We start from the raw sequence: 16,940 nt of genomic DNA on the forward strand, positions 1-16,940 counted from the left end.
TCAGATGGTGTGTCTGGTATTCCTTCAGGGTCTGGGAGAGGTTCCTCAGTATCTCCATCAGATGGTGTGTCTGGTATTCAGGGTCTGGGAGAGGTTCCTCAGTATCTCCATCAGATGGTGTGTCTGGTATTCAGGGTCTGGGAGAGGGTCCTCAGTTGGTGTGTCTGGTATTCCTTCAGGGTCTGGGAGAGGGTCCTCAGTATCACCATCAGATGGTGTGTCTGGTATTCAGGGTCTGGGAGAGGGTCCTCAGTTGGTGTGTCTGGTATTCAGGGTCTGGGAGAGGGTCCTCAGTATCACCATCAGATGGTGTGTCTGGTATTCCTTCAGGGTCTGGGAGAGGGTCCTTAGTACCACCATCAGTTGGTGTGTCTGGTATTCCTTCAGGGTCTGGGAGAGGGTCCTCAGTTGGTGTGTCTGGTATTCCTTCAGGGTCTGGGAGAGGGTCCTCAGTTGGTGTGTCTGGTATTCCTTCAGGGTCTGGGAGAGGTTCCTCAGTTGGTGTGTCTGGTATTCCTTCAGGGTCTGGGAGAGGTTCCTCAGTATCACCAGCAGTTGGTGTGTCTGGTATTCAGGGTCTGGGAGAGGGTCCTCAGTACCACCATCAGATGGTGTGTCTGATATTCCTTCAGGGTCTGGGAGAGGGTCCTCAGTACCACCATCAGATGGTGTGTCTGGTATTCCTTCAGGGTCTGGGAGAGGGTCCTCAGTACCACCATCAGATGGTGTGTCTGATATTCCTTCAGGGTCTGGGAGAGGGTCCTCAGTACCACCATCAGATGGTGTGTCTGATATTCCTTCAGGGTCTGGGAGAGGGTCCTCAGTATCACCATCACAAATGATGCCAGACACTGAGGTCTCTCCAATTATGCTGCCAATGTGCTGGTCCATAGCAGACAGTGGAGAGTCACTCTGCCTTCTTCATGTGGCACTTGTATCCCTTTTGTGGATCATCATTTCATTTTTTTGCATACGTTTTCAAATCAAACCATTTCTTTTTAATTTCATTAACTGTTCTGCACTCAGATGAGGCAGAATTTACCACAGCTCTAACCTGCTCCCAAGCAATATTCTTTGTCTTATTTGTCAAGCCATTGCTGAGGGCTTCAAAAAGAATGGCTTGTTTTGCTTCCACTTCGGTAGTCAAAGGTTCTATTTCTGCATCCGAAAAGGTTTTTCTTTGTCTTCTTTGATTTCTCCATGTTGGCGGACGGAAATTTTTGAAATTTCTTGCAGCTTTAAAGGGAAGGTTTGTGACCATAAATTGTAATTTAGGACGGTTCTATATGTAAATGTGACTACACGTGCACTTGCACAGTGTTTTAGAACATGTCTGATTTATCAAGGCAAAATACTTACAGGTGTGTGTAAATCAAGCGTACGAGCAATTGATAAATACCAACTTTTTTGTACTTGCGAACATTCTAAATGTTCTTCGAACGAGTTAATTTAGAAGCTTTTCTACGCAACATTGATAAAGGAGGGCCCTGGTCATCCCTACTGCCTCTGATCTGGAGGACTCACTAAACAGAGAACATCCCTGGTTATCCCTACTGCCTCTGGTCTGGAGGACTCACTAAACAGAGTACATCCCTGGTCATCCTACTGCCTCTGATCTGGTGGACTCACTAAACAGAGAACATCCCTGGTCATCCCTACTGCCTCTGATCTGGAGGACTCACTAAACAGAGAACATCCCTGGTCATCCCTACTGCCTCTGATCTGGTAGACTCACTAAACAGAGAACATCCCTGGTCATCCCTACTGCCTCTGATCTGGTAGACTCACTAAACAGAGAACATCCCTGGTCATCCCTACTGCCTCTGGTCTGGAGGACTCACTAAACAGAGAACATCCCTGGTTATCCCTACTGCCTCTGGTCTGGAGGACTCACTAAACAGAGTACATCCCTGGTCATCCTACTGCCTCTGATCTGGTGGACTCACTAAACAGAGAACATCCCTGGTCATCCCTACTGCCTCTGATCTGGTAGACTCACTAAACAGAGAACATCCCTGGTCATCCCTACTGCCTCTGATCTGGAGGACTCACTAAACAGAGAACATCCCTGGTCATCCCTACTGCCTCTGATCTGGAGGACTCACTAAACAGAGAACATCCCTGGTCATCCCTACTGCCTCTGATCTGGTAGACTCACTAAACAGAGAACATCCCTGGCCATCCCTACTGCCTCTGATCTGGTGGACTCACTCAACACAAATGCTTCATTTGTAAAATATGTTTGAGTGTTGGGGTGTGCCCCTGGCTATCCGTAATGTTTTTTAATTAAATTAAATCATGCCATCTGGTTCGCTTAATATAAGGAACGTGAAATGATTTATACTTTTACATGTGATACTTAAGTATATTTTAGCAATTGCATTTACTTTTTGATACTTAAGCATATTTAAAACAAATACTTTTAGACTTTTGCGCAAGTAATATTTTACTGGGTGACTTTCACTTCTACTCCAGTAATTGTCTATGAAGGTATCTTTACTTTTACTCAAGTATGACAATTGGGTGCTTTTTCCACCCCTGCTATCATATTAAGGAGGATTGGGAGTCGCCTCAAACTAATACGCAAGAAAACATTCCCTTGCTTTCTTGGATCCTCCAAGAATATTTCAGCCTTTGTGTCTGTACTGTGTTGGATTCCTTTCTGGGGGACAGCAGGTCTCTTGTGTTTCCATCAGTTTTATCAACAGGCATGTGTGCATTCACACTCAGCTGACTGATAATATCAAAGTCAAAGACTACCAAAATATGTCTCCTCAGAAACACACAGAGACACGCAGAGACACATAGTCTCACAGAGACACGCAGAGACACACAGCCTCACAGAAACACCCAGAGACACACAGTCTCACAGAGACACGCAGAGACACACAGTCTCACAGAAACACCCAGAGACACACAGTCTCACAGAGACACGCAGAGACACACAGTCTCACAGAAACACGCAGAGACACAGTCTCACAGAGACACGCAGAGACACACAGTCTCACAGAAACACTCAGAGACACACAGTCTCACAGAAACACTCAGACACACAGTCTCACAGAAACACCCAGAGACACGCAGAGACACACAGTCTCACAGAGACACGCAGAGACACACAGTCTCACAGAGACACGCAGAGACACACAGTCTCACAAATCACAACCTGGGTCAGCTGGGCATGATTTGAAAGCTTGTTCTATTGCCAACATATAAAATGTGATCTTACAGTGTTAGGCTTTCACAAGGCAATTCAGACAAACAGATCGTAACTTTGATGCGCATAGAAAGGAGTCATGAGTGCATTCAGGTGCGTATGCCGTGGCTAATAATACATGTGTTAGAGTGTGTCTGTGTGTTTGTGTGTGTTTCTGTGTGTGTGTTTGTGTTTGTGTGTTTGTCTGTGTGTCTGTGTATGTGTGTGTTTCTGTCCCCTTACAGTCCCCGCCGTTCCATGAAATGTTGTTTAATCTTTTTTTGAAAGTAATTTTGCTGTTTCCTTAAGTAATGGGAGATGGAAGGGAGTTCCATGCGATCATGGCTCTGTATAATACTGTGCATTGCCGTGAACTCGTTTTGGGCTTGGAGACTGTGAAGAGACCCCTGGTGGCATGTCTTGTGGGGTATGTATGGGTGTCTGAAGAGACCCTTGGTGACATGTCTTGTGGGGTATGTATGGGTGTCTGAAGAGACCCCTGGTGACATATCTTGTGGGGTATGTATGGGTGTCTGAGCTGAATATTATTTTATTATACAGACAATCTGGAATTTTAATCGCAGTGATATTTCTATTAAAAACTAGAAGAGAAGCAGTTAATCTCTCATCAACCCTCAACCAGGAAAGACTGGTATGCATGTTGTTGATGACAGGCAAGGTGTGCTGCTCTGTTTTGAGCCAGCTGCAGCTTTGCTAGGTCTTTCTTTGCTGCACTTGACCATATTACTGGACAGTAATTAAGATGAGACAAGACCGGAGCCTGAATAACTAGTACAGTTGATTTTTGTGTAAAAAACAGACATACCCACTCTATCTTCACAACTACTTTGTCAATATGACTTGACCATGATAATTGACTATATAATGTTATACCTGGGCGTTTAGCTTCCTGAACTTGTTGAATGGTCACACCCTTTATACACAACTCCAGTTGAGGTTTAGGTCTTTGTCACGACTGTGATAAGGAGCGGACCAAGATGCAGCGTTTTCTCTTCCACATGTTTATTATAACCGTGAAACGGGATGCAATACATAAATACTTTAACTAACAAAAAACAACAAACCGTGACGCAGAGAGGAATACACACTACTCAAAAGATAATCACCCACAAGGACAGGTGAGACAAACGTCAACTTAAATATGGCCTCCAATTAGAGACAACGACAACCAGCTGCCTCTAATTGGAGGTCATGCCAAACAACGACCAACATAGAAATACAAAAACTAGAACTGAACATAGATATACAAAAACAGATAAACACCCCCTGTCACGCCCTGACCACTCTACCATAGAAAATAACAATTTACTATGGTCAGGACGTGACAGTACCCCCCCACAAAGGTGCGGACTCCGACCGCACCTACCAAACAACAACAACAAAACCCCTCCAAACATTAAAAAAAAAAACGTGAAGGGAGGGTAGGGTGGGTGAATAATGTCTTATGGCGGCGGCTCTGGTTCCGGGCGTAGTACCCCCACCGCCCGCTGATTCTCCCGCTTCTGTATGTCCGGAGGAACCAGACCATGGATCATCGCCGGAGGCTTCGGACCACCAACCGCCGCTGAATACTCTGGGCTAAAAGCCGCCGCTGAAGACTCTGGTCTGCAGACCACCACTGAAGGCTCTGGGCTGCAGACCACCGCTGAAGGCTCTGGGTTGCAGACCACCGCTGAGGGCCGAGTGCTAACAGCAGGCACTGGCTGTACCGGGTTATGGATGCGCACTGGAGGGAGAGTGCGTGGAGCAGGAATCGGTCTCACAGGACTGGGAAGACGCACTAATGACCGAGTGCTCACAGCAGGCACTGGCTGTACCGGGTTATGGAGGCGCACTGAAAGGAGAGTGCTCACAGCAGGCACTGGCTGTACCGGGTTATGGAGGCGCACTGGAAGGCGAGTGTGGGGAGCAGGAACAGGACGTACTGGACTGGACTGGGCAGGCGCACTGGAGGCCTGATGCGTGGGGCTGGCTTTGGAGGCGCCAGACTAGTAACACGCACCTCAGCGCTAGTGCCGGGAGCAGGAACAGGACGTACTGGGCTGTGAAGGCGCACTGGAGGTCTGGAGCTTATGGCTGGCATAACCCGTCTTGGCTGAATGCCAACTCTAGCACGGCACCTGTGAGGAGCTTGCACCGAGCACACCGGGCTGTAGATACGCACTGCCGACACAGTGCGTATCTCAGCATAATATGGTTCTTGCTCGATCACTCGCTCCCCACAGTAAGCACGGGGAGTTGGCTCAGGTCTCCAACCTGACTTTGCCAATCTCCCCCGTGTGCCCCCCCAAAACATTTTTGGGGGCTGTCTCTCACACTTGCCTCGTTGCCGGGCTAGTACCTCCCTTCGTCGCTGCTCCACTCTCGCTGCCTCCACCTGTTCCCATGGGAGGCGATCCCATCCAGCCTGGATCTCCTCCCATGTCCAGGATCCCTTTCCGTCCAGAACTTCCTCCCAGGTCCATTCCTTTCTCTCCTGGGTACGCTGCTTGGTCCTTCGGTGGTGGGTGATTATGTCACGACTGTGATAAGGAGCGGACCAAGATGCAGTGTTTTCGTTCCACATATTTATTATAACCGTGAAACGTGATGCAATACATAAATACTTTAACTAACAAAAAACAACAAACCGTGACGCAGAGAGAAATACACACTACTCAAAAGATAATCACCCACAAGGACAGGTGGGACAAACATCAACTTAAATATGGCCTCCAATTAGAGACAATGACAACCAGCTGCCTCTAATTGGAGGTCATGCCAAACAACGACCAACATAGAAATACAAAAACTAGAACTGAACATTGACATACAAAAACAGATAAACACCCCCTGTCACGCCCTGACCACTCTACCATGGAAAATAACAACTTACTATGGTCAGGACATGACAGTCTTAGAGAATGTTTTGAACCAATCACAATGCTTTTTTTTGTCGATGTATTTAAGACCGGTCTATTATTAAATCACCCATTCTGATACTGACTGTAACTCCTTGTTTAGGATGTCAGTGATGTCACTGGCTTTGGGTGCTGACATGTAGAGTGTGGAATCATCTGCATACATAGTCACTCTAGCTTTGTGTAAGACCAGTGGCAAATCATTTGCAAAAATAGAGAAGAGTAATGGCCCAAGGCAACTGCCCTGAGGGACACCGCACTGTACATATCTGATGTTAGAGAAGCTTCCACTGAAGAACACTCTTTGGGTTCTATTGGATAAATACCTCTCCAACCATGGGATGGCAGGTGCTGTAAAGCCATAACAAACATGGCTTTACATCACAATAAACAAACATAGGCTCATTGTGTTCAGAATAACCCAGGGTATGACATGTAATCTTGTAACTGTACATCAAACACATTGATCATAAATGTTGACACTGTATATGACATGAGTTCTGTGATGTGAAGTGCACATTTGGACGCACAGGTGTTTGGCTTGCTTGTATGACATCAAAGCGGTATTTATTATAATCCTCAATGTCTCATCTTTCAAATACATTGACTCATCTTAATTTAAAGATTTTCCCTCAATCAGACAACGTAAACATTTTCAAAACGTCTTGTCGTGCTCAAGTTCAAAACATCTGTCAGTCAAAACCCATACAGAGCTGTGAAGCGCAGAGCCAGAGCTCTGACGTCATGTATAGCATCCCTGCAAACAATAGTGAGTCGTTAGGACGTCTCAAAGATGTCATGAAATTGTCGCCTATAATCGGCAGAACGTTGTGTCATGGTCCCATGGTCTAGTTCCCGGTTGGTCTCCGGGGCGTCCCCAAGAACAATTTTAGGACATTCTTGGGACATTGTGTCATGGTCTCCTGGAGGTTTTGTCTAGTTGGGATGTCCTAAGAAAGGGAACTAGACAAAAAACCTCCAGGGGACCACGACACAACGTCCCAAGAACGTTCAGTGGACCATGACACAACATCCCAGGAACATCCTAAAAACCGGGAACTATTAAAAAGTCCCCCATAAAACGTTCCCTTGGGACCATCACGCGAAGTCCGAAGGACTAGTAAAATGAAAGTCCTGAGAACGTCCTAAAAAGGTCCTGACATGGTCCCCCGTGACATCCTGGGAACATACAGGGAACTAGACAAAGGTCCCCCAGAGAACGTTTCCTTGGGACCATCATGCATCATTCTTAGAACGTTCACAGAATGTCAGTGGATAACGTCGCACCGAAACCCTTAAGGAACCGAATGGGAACATCGCCTAATGTCCCCAAGACTACCCATGTTTGCTGTAATTTTACTGTACAACCATTTTTAACCCGTATACTGGTACAAGTGTAAAGGGTTAACTTTCTCACTCTCTCTAAATGGAGAAGTGACAAATGATCTTCATATTATAAAGATGAATAAGCTTCCTCTTTCTCAGTGTTGGCCAGATGGAGAGAAAGAGATAGAAATAGAGTGATAGAGAGTGTTAGCCTGCAGAGAAAAATAGAGGGAGCGAGAAGTCTCTCTAGAGACTATAGTGTGTTAATGGTAGACACAGACCCCATTGTTTGTCTGCTAGCTGAACCAAGGACACACAGTGGAGCAGAGCACAGTGGCGCAGGGCAGAGCACAGCAGCATGCCATTCATGCAGAGCAAGGGCCCCGTGCCTCAGCCCATGAGACACTACTGAGAGAGAGCCGGAAGAGAAATAGAAGGGGGATATGGCACTCCTTTAGGAATTTATAAAGAGAGAAAGGCAGGCGGTGTGGTGTTTTATAGAGAGAGAAAGGCAGGTGGTGTGGTGTTTTATAGAGAGAGAAAGGCAGGCGGTGTGGTGTGGTGTTTTATAGAGAGAGAAAGGTAGGTGGTGTGGTGTTTTATAGAGAGAGAAAGGCAGGTGGTGTGGTGTTTTATAGAGAGAGAAAGGCAGGTGGTGTGGTGTTTTATAGAGAGAGAAAGGCAGGCGGTGTGGTGTGGTGTTTTATAGAGAGAGAAAGGCAGGTGGTGTGGTGTTTTATAGAGAGAGAAAGGCAGGTGGTGTGGTGTTTTATAGAGAGAGAAAGGCAGGCGGTGTGGTGTTTTATAGAGAGAGAAAGGTAGGTGGTGTGGTGTTTTATAGAGAGAGAAAGGCAGGTGGTGTGGTGTTTTATAGAGAGAGGAAGGCAGGGGGTGTGGTGTTTTATAGAGAGAGAAAGGCAGGCGGTGTGGCGTTTTATAGAGAGAGAAAGGCAGGTGGTGTGGGGTTTTATAGAGAGAGAAAGGCAGGCGGTGTGGTGTGGTGTTTTATAGAGAGAGAAAGGCAGGTGGTGTGGTGTTTTATAGAGAGAGAAAGGCAGGTGGTGTGGTGTTTTATAGAGAGAGAAAGGCAAGGCAGGCGGTGTGGTGTGGTGTTTTATAGAGAGAGAAAGGCAGGTGGTGTGGTGTGGTGTGGTGTGGTGTGGTGTTTTATAGAGACAGAAAGGCAGGTGGTGTGGTGTTTTATAGAAAGAGAAAGGCAGGTGGTGTGGTGTGGTGTTTTATAGAAAGAGAAAGGCAGGTGGTGTGGTGTGGTGTGGTGTTTTATAGAGAGAGAAAGGCAGGTGGTGTGGTGTTTTATAGAGAGAGAAAGGCAGGCGGTGTGGTGTGGTGTTTTATAGAGAGAGAAAGGCAGGTGGTGTGGTGTTTTATAGAGAGAGAAAGGCAAGGCAGGCGGTGTGGTGTGGTGTTTTATAGAGAGAGAAAGGCAGGTGGTGTGGTGTTTTATAGAGAGAGAAAGGCAGGTGGTGTGGTGTTTTATAGAGAGAGAAAGGCAGGTGGTGTGGTGTTTTATAGAGAGAGAAAGGCAGGCGGTGTAGTGTGGTGTTTTATAGAGAGAGAAAGGCAGGTGGTGTGGTGTTTTATAGAGAGAGAAAGGTAGGTGGTGTGGTGTTTTATAGAGAGAGAAAGGCAGGTGGTGTGGTGTTTTATAGAGAGAGGAAGGCAGGGGGTGTGGTGTTTTATAGAGAGAGAAAGGCAGGTGGTGTGGTGTTTTATAGAGAGAGAAAGGCAGGCGGTGTGGTGTGGTGTTTTATAGAGAGAGAAAGGCAGGTGGTGTGGTGTTTTATAGAGAGAGAAAGGCAGGTGGTGTGGTGTTTTATAGAGAGAGAAAGGCAGGCGGTGTGGTGTGGTGTTTTATAGAGAGAGAAAGGTAGGTGGTGTGGTATTTTATAGAGAGAGAAAGGCAGGTGGTGTGGTGTTTTATAGAGAGAGGAAGGCAGGGGGTGTGGTGTTTTATAGAGAGAGAAAGGCAGGCGGTGTGGCGTTTTATAGAGAGAGAAAGGCAGGTGGTGTGGGGTTTTATAGAGAGAGAAAGGCAGGCGGTGTGGTGTGGTGTTTTATAGAGAGAGAAAGGCAGGTGGTGTGGTGTTTTATAGAGAGAGAAAGGCAGGTGGTGTGGTGTTTTATAGAGAGAGAAAGGCAAGGCAGGTGGTGTGGTGTTTTATAGAGAGAGAAAGGCAAGGCAGGCGGTGTGGTGTGGTGTTTTATAGAGAGAGAAAGGCAGGTGGTGTGGTGTTTTATAGAGAGAGAAAGGCAGGTGGTGTGGTGTGGTGTGGTGTGGTGTTTTATAGAGACAGAAAGGCAGGTGGTGTGGTGTTTTATAGAAAGAGAAAGGCAGGTGGTGTGGTGTGGTGTTTTATAGAGAGAGAAAGGCAGGTGGTGTGGTGTTTTATAGAGAGAGAAAGGCAGGCGGTGTGGTGTGGTGTTTTATAGAGAGAGAAAGGCAGGTGGTGTGGTGTTTTATAGAAAGAGAAAGTCAGGTGGTGTGGTGTGGTGTTTTATAGAGAGAGAAAGGCAGGTGGTGTGGTGTTTTATAGAGAGAGAAAGGCAGGTGGTGTGGTGTTTTATAGAGAGAGAAAGGCAGGTGGTGTGGTGTTTTATAGAGAGAGAAAGGCAGGCGGTGTAGTGTGGTGTTTTATAGAGAGAGAAAGGCAGGTGGTGTGGTGTTTTATAGAGAGAGAAAGGCAGGTGGTGTGGTGTTTTATAGAGAGAGAAAGGCAGGTGGTGTGGTGTTTTATAGAGAGTGAAAGGCAGGCGGTGTGGTGTGGTGTTTTATAGAGAGAGAAAGGCAGGCGGTGTGGTGTTTTATAGAGAGAGAAAGGCAGGCGGTGTGGTGTTTTATAGAGAGAGAAAGGCAGGTGGTGTGGTATTTTATATAGAGAGAAAGGCAGGCGGTGTGGTGTGGTGTTTTATAGAGAGAGAAAGGCAGGTGGTGTGGTGTTTTATAGAGAGAGAAAGGCAGGCAGTGTGGTGTTTTACAGAGAGAGAAAGGCAGGTGGTGTGGTGTGGTGTTTTATAGAAAGAGAAAGGCAGGTGGTGTGGTGTGGTGTGGTGTTTTATAGAGAGAGAAAGGCAGGTGGTGTGGTGTTTTATAGAGAGAGAAAGGCAGGCGGTGTGGTGTGGTGTTTTATAGAGAGAGAAAGGCAGGTGGTGTGGTGTTTTATAGAGAGAGAAAGGCAAGGCAGGCGGTGTGGTGTGGTGTTTTATAGAGAGAGAAAGGCAGGTGGTGTGGTGTTTTATAGAGAGAGAAAGGCAGGTGGTGTGGTGTTTTATAGAGAGAGAAAGGCAGGTGGTGTGGTGTTTTATAGAGAGAGAAAGGCAGGCGGTGTAGTGTGGTGTTTTATAGAGAGAGAAAGGCAGGTGGTGTGGTGTTTTATAGAGAGAGAAAGGTAGGTGGTGTGGTGTTTTATAGAGAGAGAAAGGCAGGTGGTGTGGTGTTTTATAGAGAGAGGAAGGCAGGGGGTGTGGTGTTTTATAGAGAGAGAAAGGCAGGTGGTGTGGTGTTTTATAGAGAGAGAAAGGCAGGCGGTGTGGTGTGGTGTTTTATAGAGAGAGAAAGGCAGGTGGTGTGGTGTTTTATAGAGAGAGAAAGGCAGGTGGTGTGGTGTTTTATAGAGAGAGAAAGGCAGGCGGTGTGGTGTGGTGTTTTATAGAGAGAGAAAGGTAGGTGGTGTGGTATTTTATAGAGAGAGAAAGGCAGGTGGTGTGGTGTTTTATAGAGAGAGGAAGGCAGGGGGTGTGGTGTTTTATAGAGAGAGAAAGGCAGGCGGTGTGGCGTTTTATAGAGAGAGAAAGGCAGGTGGTGTGGGGTTTTATAGAGAGAGAAAGGCAGGCGGTGTGGTGTGGTGTTTTATAGAGAGAGAAAGGCAGGTGGTGTGGTGTTTTATAGAGAGAGAAAGGCAGGTGGTGTGGTGTTTTATAGAGAGAGAAAGGCAAGGCAGGTGGTGTGGTGTTTTATAGAGAGAGAAAGGCAAGGCAGGCGGTGTGGTGTGGTGTTTTATAGAGAGAGAAAGGCAGGTGGTGTGGTGTTTTATAGAGAGAGAAAGGCAGGTGGTGTGGTGTGGTGTGGTGTGGTGTTTTATAGAGACAGAAAGGCAGGTGGTGTGGTGTTTTATAGAAAGAGAAAGGCAGGTGGTGTGGTGTGGTGTTTTATAGAGAGAGAAAGGCAGGTGGTGTGGTGTTTTATAGAGAGAGAAAGGCAGGCGGTGTGGTGTGGTGTTTTATAGAGAGAGAAAGGCAGGTGGTGTGGTGTTTTATAGAAAGAGAAAGTCAGGTGGTGTGGTGTGGTGTTTTATAGAGAGAGAAAGGCAGGTGGTGTGGTGTTTTATAGAGAGAGAAAGGCAGGTGGTGTGGTGTTTTATAGAGAGAGAAAGGCAGGTGGTGTGGTGTTTTATAGAGAGAGAAAGGCAGGCGGTGTAGTGTGGTGTTTTATAGAGAGAGAAAGGCAGGTGGTGTGGTGTTTTATAGAGAGAGAAAGGCAGGTGGTGTGGTGTTTTATAGAGAGAGAAAGGCAGGTGGTGTGGTGTTTTATAGAGAGTGAAAGGCAGGCGGTGTGGTGTGGTGTTTTATAGAGAGAGAAAGGCAGGCGGTGTGGTGTTTTATAGAGAGAGAAAGGCAGGCGGTGTGGTGTTTTATAGAGAGAGAAAGGCAGGTGGTGTGGTATTTTATATAGAGAGAAAGGCAGGCGGTGTGGTGTGGTGTTTTATAGAGAGAGAAAGGCAGGTGGTGTGGTGTTTTATAGAGAGAGAAAGGCAGGCAGTGTGGTGTTTTACAGAGAGAGAAAGGCAGGTGGTGTGGTGTTTTATTGAGAGGGAAAGGCAGGTGGTGTGGTGTTTTATAGAGAGAGAAAGGCAGGTGGTGTGGTGTTTTATAGAGAGAGAAAGGCAGGCGGTGTAGTGTGGTGTTTTATAGAGAGAGAAAGGCAGGTGGTGTGGTGTTTTATAGAGAGAGAAAGGTAGGTGGTGTGGTGTTTTATAGAGAGAGAAAGGCAGGTGGTGTGGTGTTTTATAGAGAGAGGAAGGCAGGGGGTGTGGTGTTTTATAGAGAGAGAAAGGCAGGTGGTGTGGTGTTTTATAGAGAGAGAAAGGCAGGCGGTGTGGTGTGGTGTTTTATAGAGAGAGAAAGGCAGGTGGTGTGGTGTTTTATAGAGAGAGAAAGGCAGGTGGTGTTTTATAGAGAGAGAAAGGCAGGCGGTGTGGTGTGGTGTTTTATAGAGAGAGAAAGGTAGGTGGTGTGGTATTTTATAGAGAGAGAAAGGCAGGTGGTGTGGTGTTTTATAGAGAGAGGAAGGCAGGGGGTGTGGTGTTTTATAGAGAGAGAAAGGCAGGCGGTGTGGCGTTTTATAGAGAGAGAAAGGCAGGTGGTGTGGGGTTTTATAGAGAGAGAAAGGCAGGCGGTGTGGTGTGGTGTTTTATAGAGAGAGAAAGGCAGGTGGTGTGGTGTTTTATAGAGAGAGAAAGGCAGGTGGTGTGGTGTTTTATAGAGAGAGAAAGGCAAGGCAGGTGGTGTGGTGTTTTATAGAGAGAGAAAGGCAAGGCAGGCGGTGTGGTGTGGTGTTTTATAGAGAGAGAAAGGCAGGTGGTGTGGTGTTTTATAGAGAGAGAAAGGCAGGTGGTGTGGTGTGGTGTGGTGTGGTGTTTTATAGAGACAGAAAGGCAGGTGGTGTGGTGTTTTATAGAAAGAGAAAGGCAGGTGGTGTGGTGTGGTGTGGTGTGGTGTTTTATAGAAAGAGAAAGGCAGGTGGTGTGGTGTGGTGTTTTATAGAGAGAGAAAGGCAGGTGGTGTGGTGTTTTATAGAGAGAGAAAGGCAGGCGGTGTGGTGTGGTGTTTTATAGAGAGAGAAAGGCAGGTGGTGTGGTGTTTTATAGAAAGAGAAAGTCAGGTGGTGTGGTGTGGTGTTTTATAGAGAGAGAAAGGCAGGTGGTGTGGTGTTTTATAGAGAGAGAAAGGCAGGTGGTGTGGTGTTTTATAGAGAGAGAAAGGCAGGTGGTGTGGTGTTTTATAGAGAGAGAAAGGCAGGCGGTGTAGTGTGGTGTTTTATAGAGAGAGAAAGGCAGGTGGTGTGGTGTTTTATAGAGAGAGAAAGGCAGGTGGTGTGGTGTTTTATAGAGAGAGAAAGGCAGGTGGTGTGGTGTTTTATAGAGAGTGAAAGGCAGGCGGTGTGGTGTGGTGTTTATAGAGAGAGAAAGGCAGGCGGTGTGGTGTTTTATAGAGAGAGAAAGGCAGGCGGTGTGGTGTTTTATAGAGAGAGAAAGGCAGGTGGTGTGGTATTTTATATAGAGAGAAAGGCAGGCGGTGTGGTGTGGTGTTTTATAGAGAGAGAAAGGCAGGTGGTGTGGTGTTTTATAGAGAGAGAAAGGCAGGCAGTGTGGTGTTTTACAGAGAGAGAAAGGCAGGTGGTGTGGTGTTTTATTGAGAGGGAAAGGCAGGTGGTGTGGTGTTTTATAGATAGAGAAAGGCAAGGCAGGCGGTGTGGTGTGGTGTTTTATAGAGAGAGAAAGGCAGGTGGTGTGGTGTTTTATAGAGAGAGAAAGGCAAGGCAGGCGGTGTGGTGTGGTGTTTTATAGAGAGAGAAAGGCAGGTGGTGTGGTGTTTTATAGAGAGAGAAAGGCAGGTGGTGTGGTGTGGTGTTTTATAGAGAGAGAAAGGCAGGTGGTGTGGTGTTTTATAGAGAGAGAAAGGCAGGCGGTGTGGTGTGGTGTTTTATAGAGAGAGAAAGGCAGGTGGTGTGGTGTTTTATAGAGAGAGAAAGGCAAGGCAGGCGGTGTGTTGTGGTGTTTTATAGAGAGAGAAAGGCAGGCAGTGTGGTGTTTTAAACTTGATGTGGTTGGATGGGATATTTTTTAAAACCCTTTTTCTCCCCAATTGGTAGTTACAGTCTTGTCCCGTCGCTGCAACTCCTGTATGTACTCAGGAAAGGCAAGGTCGAGAGCCGTGCGTCCTCCGAAACACGACTCCGCCAAGCCACACTGCTTCTTGACACAATACCCGCTTAACCCGGAAGCTAGCCGCACCACTGTGTCGGAGGAAACAGCGTTCCCCATGGCGACCATGTCAGCGTGCATGCACCCAACCCGCCACTGGAGTTGCTAGAGCACGATGGGACAAAAACATCCCTGCCGGCCAAACCCTTCCCTAACCCGGACAACGCTGGGCCAATTGTGTGCCGCCTCATGGGTCTCCCGGTCGCAGCCAGATGCAACACAACCTGGAATCGAACTCGGGAGGCCCGGATGGGATATATTTCTTGGCTGAAATAATCTGTGTGTGTTTGTTTGTTTGTTTGTTTGTTTGTGTGTGTGTGTGTGTGTGTGTGTGTGTGTGTGTGTGTGTTTGGGTGTGTGTGTGTGTAAAACAGCAGCTCCTGCACTGTTAATCATTAGACCCTGTGAAGGATTCATTTCTTATTGTCAATAGTACACTGCTTTGCTTTAATCCCATACGAATAGGTTCTGGTCTACTGGTTAGACGAAGAAGAAGTAACAGGATGTGTGTGTGTGTGCAGGTCTGATTTTGTATTTGCCTACGTGTGTGTGTGCTGGGAGGGCTATGCAGAGCAAAGGGAGATAGAGGACAGTGGGGTGAGCAGTGGCCTGTGGGACTGACTGGTAGAGGACAGTGGGGTGAGCAGTGGCCTGTGGGACTGACTGGTAGAGGACAGTGGGGTGAGCAGTGGCCTGTGGGACTGACTGGTAGAGGACAGTGGGGTGAGCAGTGGCCTGTGGGACTGACTGGTAGAGGACAGTGGGGTGAGCAGTGGCCTGTGGGACTGACTGACTGGTAGAGGACAGTGGGGTGAGCAGTGGCCTGTGGGACTGACTGGTAGAGGACAGTGGGGTGAGCAGTGGCATGTGGGACAGACAGACTGGTAGAGGACAGTGGGGTGAGCAGTGGCATGTGGGACTGACTGGTAGAGGACAGTGGGGTGAGCAGTGGCCTGTGGGACTGACTGGTAGAGGACAGTGGGGTGAGCAGTGGCCTGTGGGACTGACTGGTAGAGGACAGTGGGGTGAGCAGTGGCCTGTGGGACTGACTGGTAGAGGACAGTGGGGTGAGCAGTGGCATGTGGGACAGACTGGTAGAGGACAGTGGGGTGAGCAGTGGCCTGTGGGACTGACTGGTAGAGGACAGTGGGGTGAGCAGTGGCCTGTGGGACTGACTGGTAGAGGACAGTGGGGTGAGCAGTGGCCTGTGGGACTGACTGGTAGAGGACAGTGGGGTGAGCAGTGGCCTGTGGGACTGACTGGTAGAGGACAGTGGGGTGAGCAGTGGCCTGTGGGACTGACTGGTAGAGGACAGTGGGGTGAGCAGTGGCCTGTGGGACTGACTGGTAGAGGACAGTGGGGTGAGCAGTGGCCTGTGGGACTGACTGACTGGTACAGGACAGTGGGGTGAGCAGTGGCCTGTGGGACAGACTGGTAGAGGACAGTGGGGTGAGCAGTGGCATGTGGGACAGACAGACTGGTAGAGGACAGTGGGGTGAGCAGTGACATGTGGGACTGACTGGTAGAGGACAGTGGGGTGAGCAGTGGCCTGTGGGACTGACTGGTAGAGGACAGTGGGGTGAGCAGTGGCCTGTGGGACTGACTGGTAGAGGACAGTGGGGTGAGCAGTGGCCTGTGGGACTGACTGGTAGAAGACAGTGGGGTGAGCAGTGGCCTGTGGGACTGACTGGTAGAGGACAGTGGGGTGAGCAGTGGCCTGTGGGACTGACTGACTGGTAGAGGACAGTGGGGTGAGCAGTGGCCTGTGGGACAGACTGGTAGAGGACAGTGGGGTGAGCAGTGGCATGTGGGACAGACAGACTGGTAGAGGACAGTGGGGTGAGCAGAGGCATGTGGGACTGACTGGTAGAGGACAGTGGGGTGAGCAGTGGCCTGTGGGACTGACTGGTAGAGGACAGTGGGGTGAGCAGTGGCCTGTGGGACTGACTGGTAGAGGACAGTGGGGTGAGCAGTGGCCTGTGGGACTGACTGGTAGAGGACAGTGGGGTGAGCAGTGGCCTGTGGGACTGACTGGTAGAGGACAGTGGGGGTGAGCAGTGGCCTGTGGGACTGACTGGTAGAGGACAGTGGGGTGAGCAGTGGCCTGTGGGACTGACTGGTAGAGGACAGTGGGGTGAGCAGTGGCCTGTGGGACTGACTGGTAGAGGACAGTGGGGTGAGCAGTGGCCTGTGGGACTGACTGGTAGAGGACAGTGGGGTGAGCAGTGGCATGTGGGACTGACTGACTGACAGGTGACAGGAAATGTCTCGTTGTCATGACAATGATGGGGATGGGTGACAACTGTAGACAGAGTTCAACACTAATCACTCTCACAGAGGTCACTGCAGGGCACTAATCACTCCCACAGAGGTCACTGCAGGGCATTAATCACTCTCACAGAGGTCACTGCAGGACACTAATCACTCTCACAGAGGTCACTGCAGGGCATTAATCACTCTCACAGAGGTCACTGCAGGACACTAATCACTCTCACA

At 48.3% G+C, this 16,940-nt stretch overlaps 2 protein-coding genes across 4 annotated transcripts in view; one reads left to right on the plus strand and one right to left on the minus strand.

The window, feature by feature from the left end:
* Window positions 1–16,940, plus strand: part of LOC115175373 (phosphoprotein associated with glycosphingolipid-enriched microdomains 1-like) — a 110,597-nt gene that overhangs the window by 50,174 nt on the left and 43,483 nt on the right. The window lies entirely within an intron of this gene.
* On the minus strand, window positions 14,947–16,676 carry LOC115175407 (soluble scavenger receptor cysteine-rich domain-containing protein SSC5D-like). The gene is made up of 3 exons (XM_029734637.1): window positions 16,309–16,676; window positions 15,952–16,219; window positions 14,947–15,817 (listed from the first exon to the last, which is right to left on the minus strand). Exons 1-3 carry the CDS (start codon window positions 16,674–16,676, stop codon window positions 15,008–15,010), a joined length of 1,446 nt encoding a protein of 481 aa, XP_029590497.1. The 3' UTR covers window positions 14,947–15,007.

The sequence above is a fragment of the Salmo trutta genome, chromosome 36 (assembly GCF_901001165.1).
Source record: "Salmo trutta chromosome 36, fSalTru1.1, whole genome shotgun sequence".
NCBI classification, from domain to species: Eukaryota; Metazoa; Chordata; class Actinopteri; order Salmoniformes; family Salmonidae; genus Salmo; species Salmo trutta.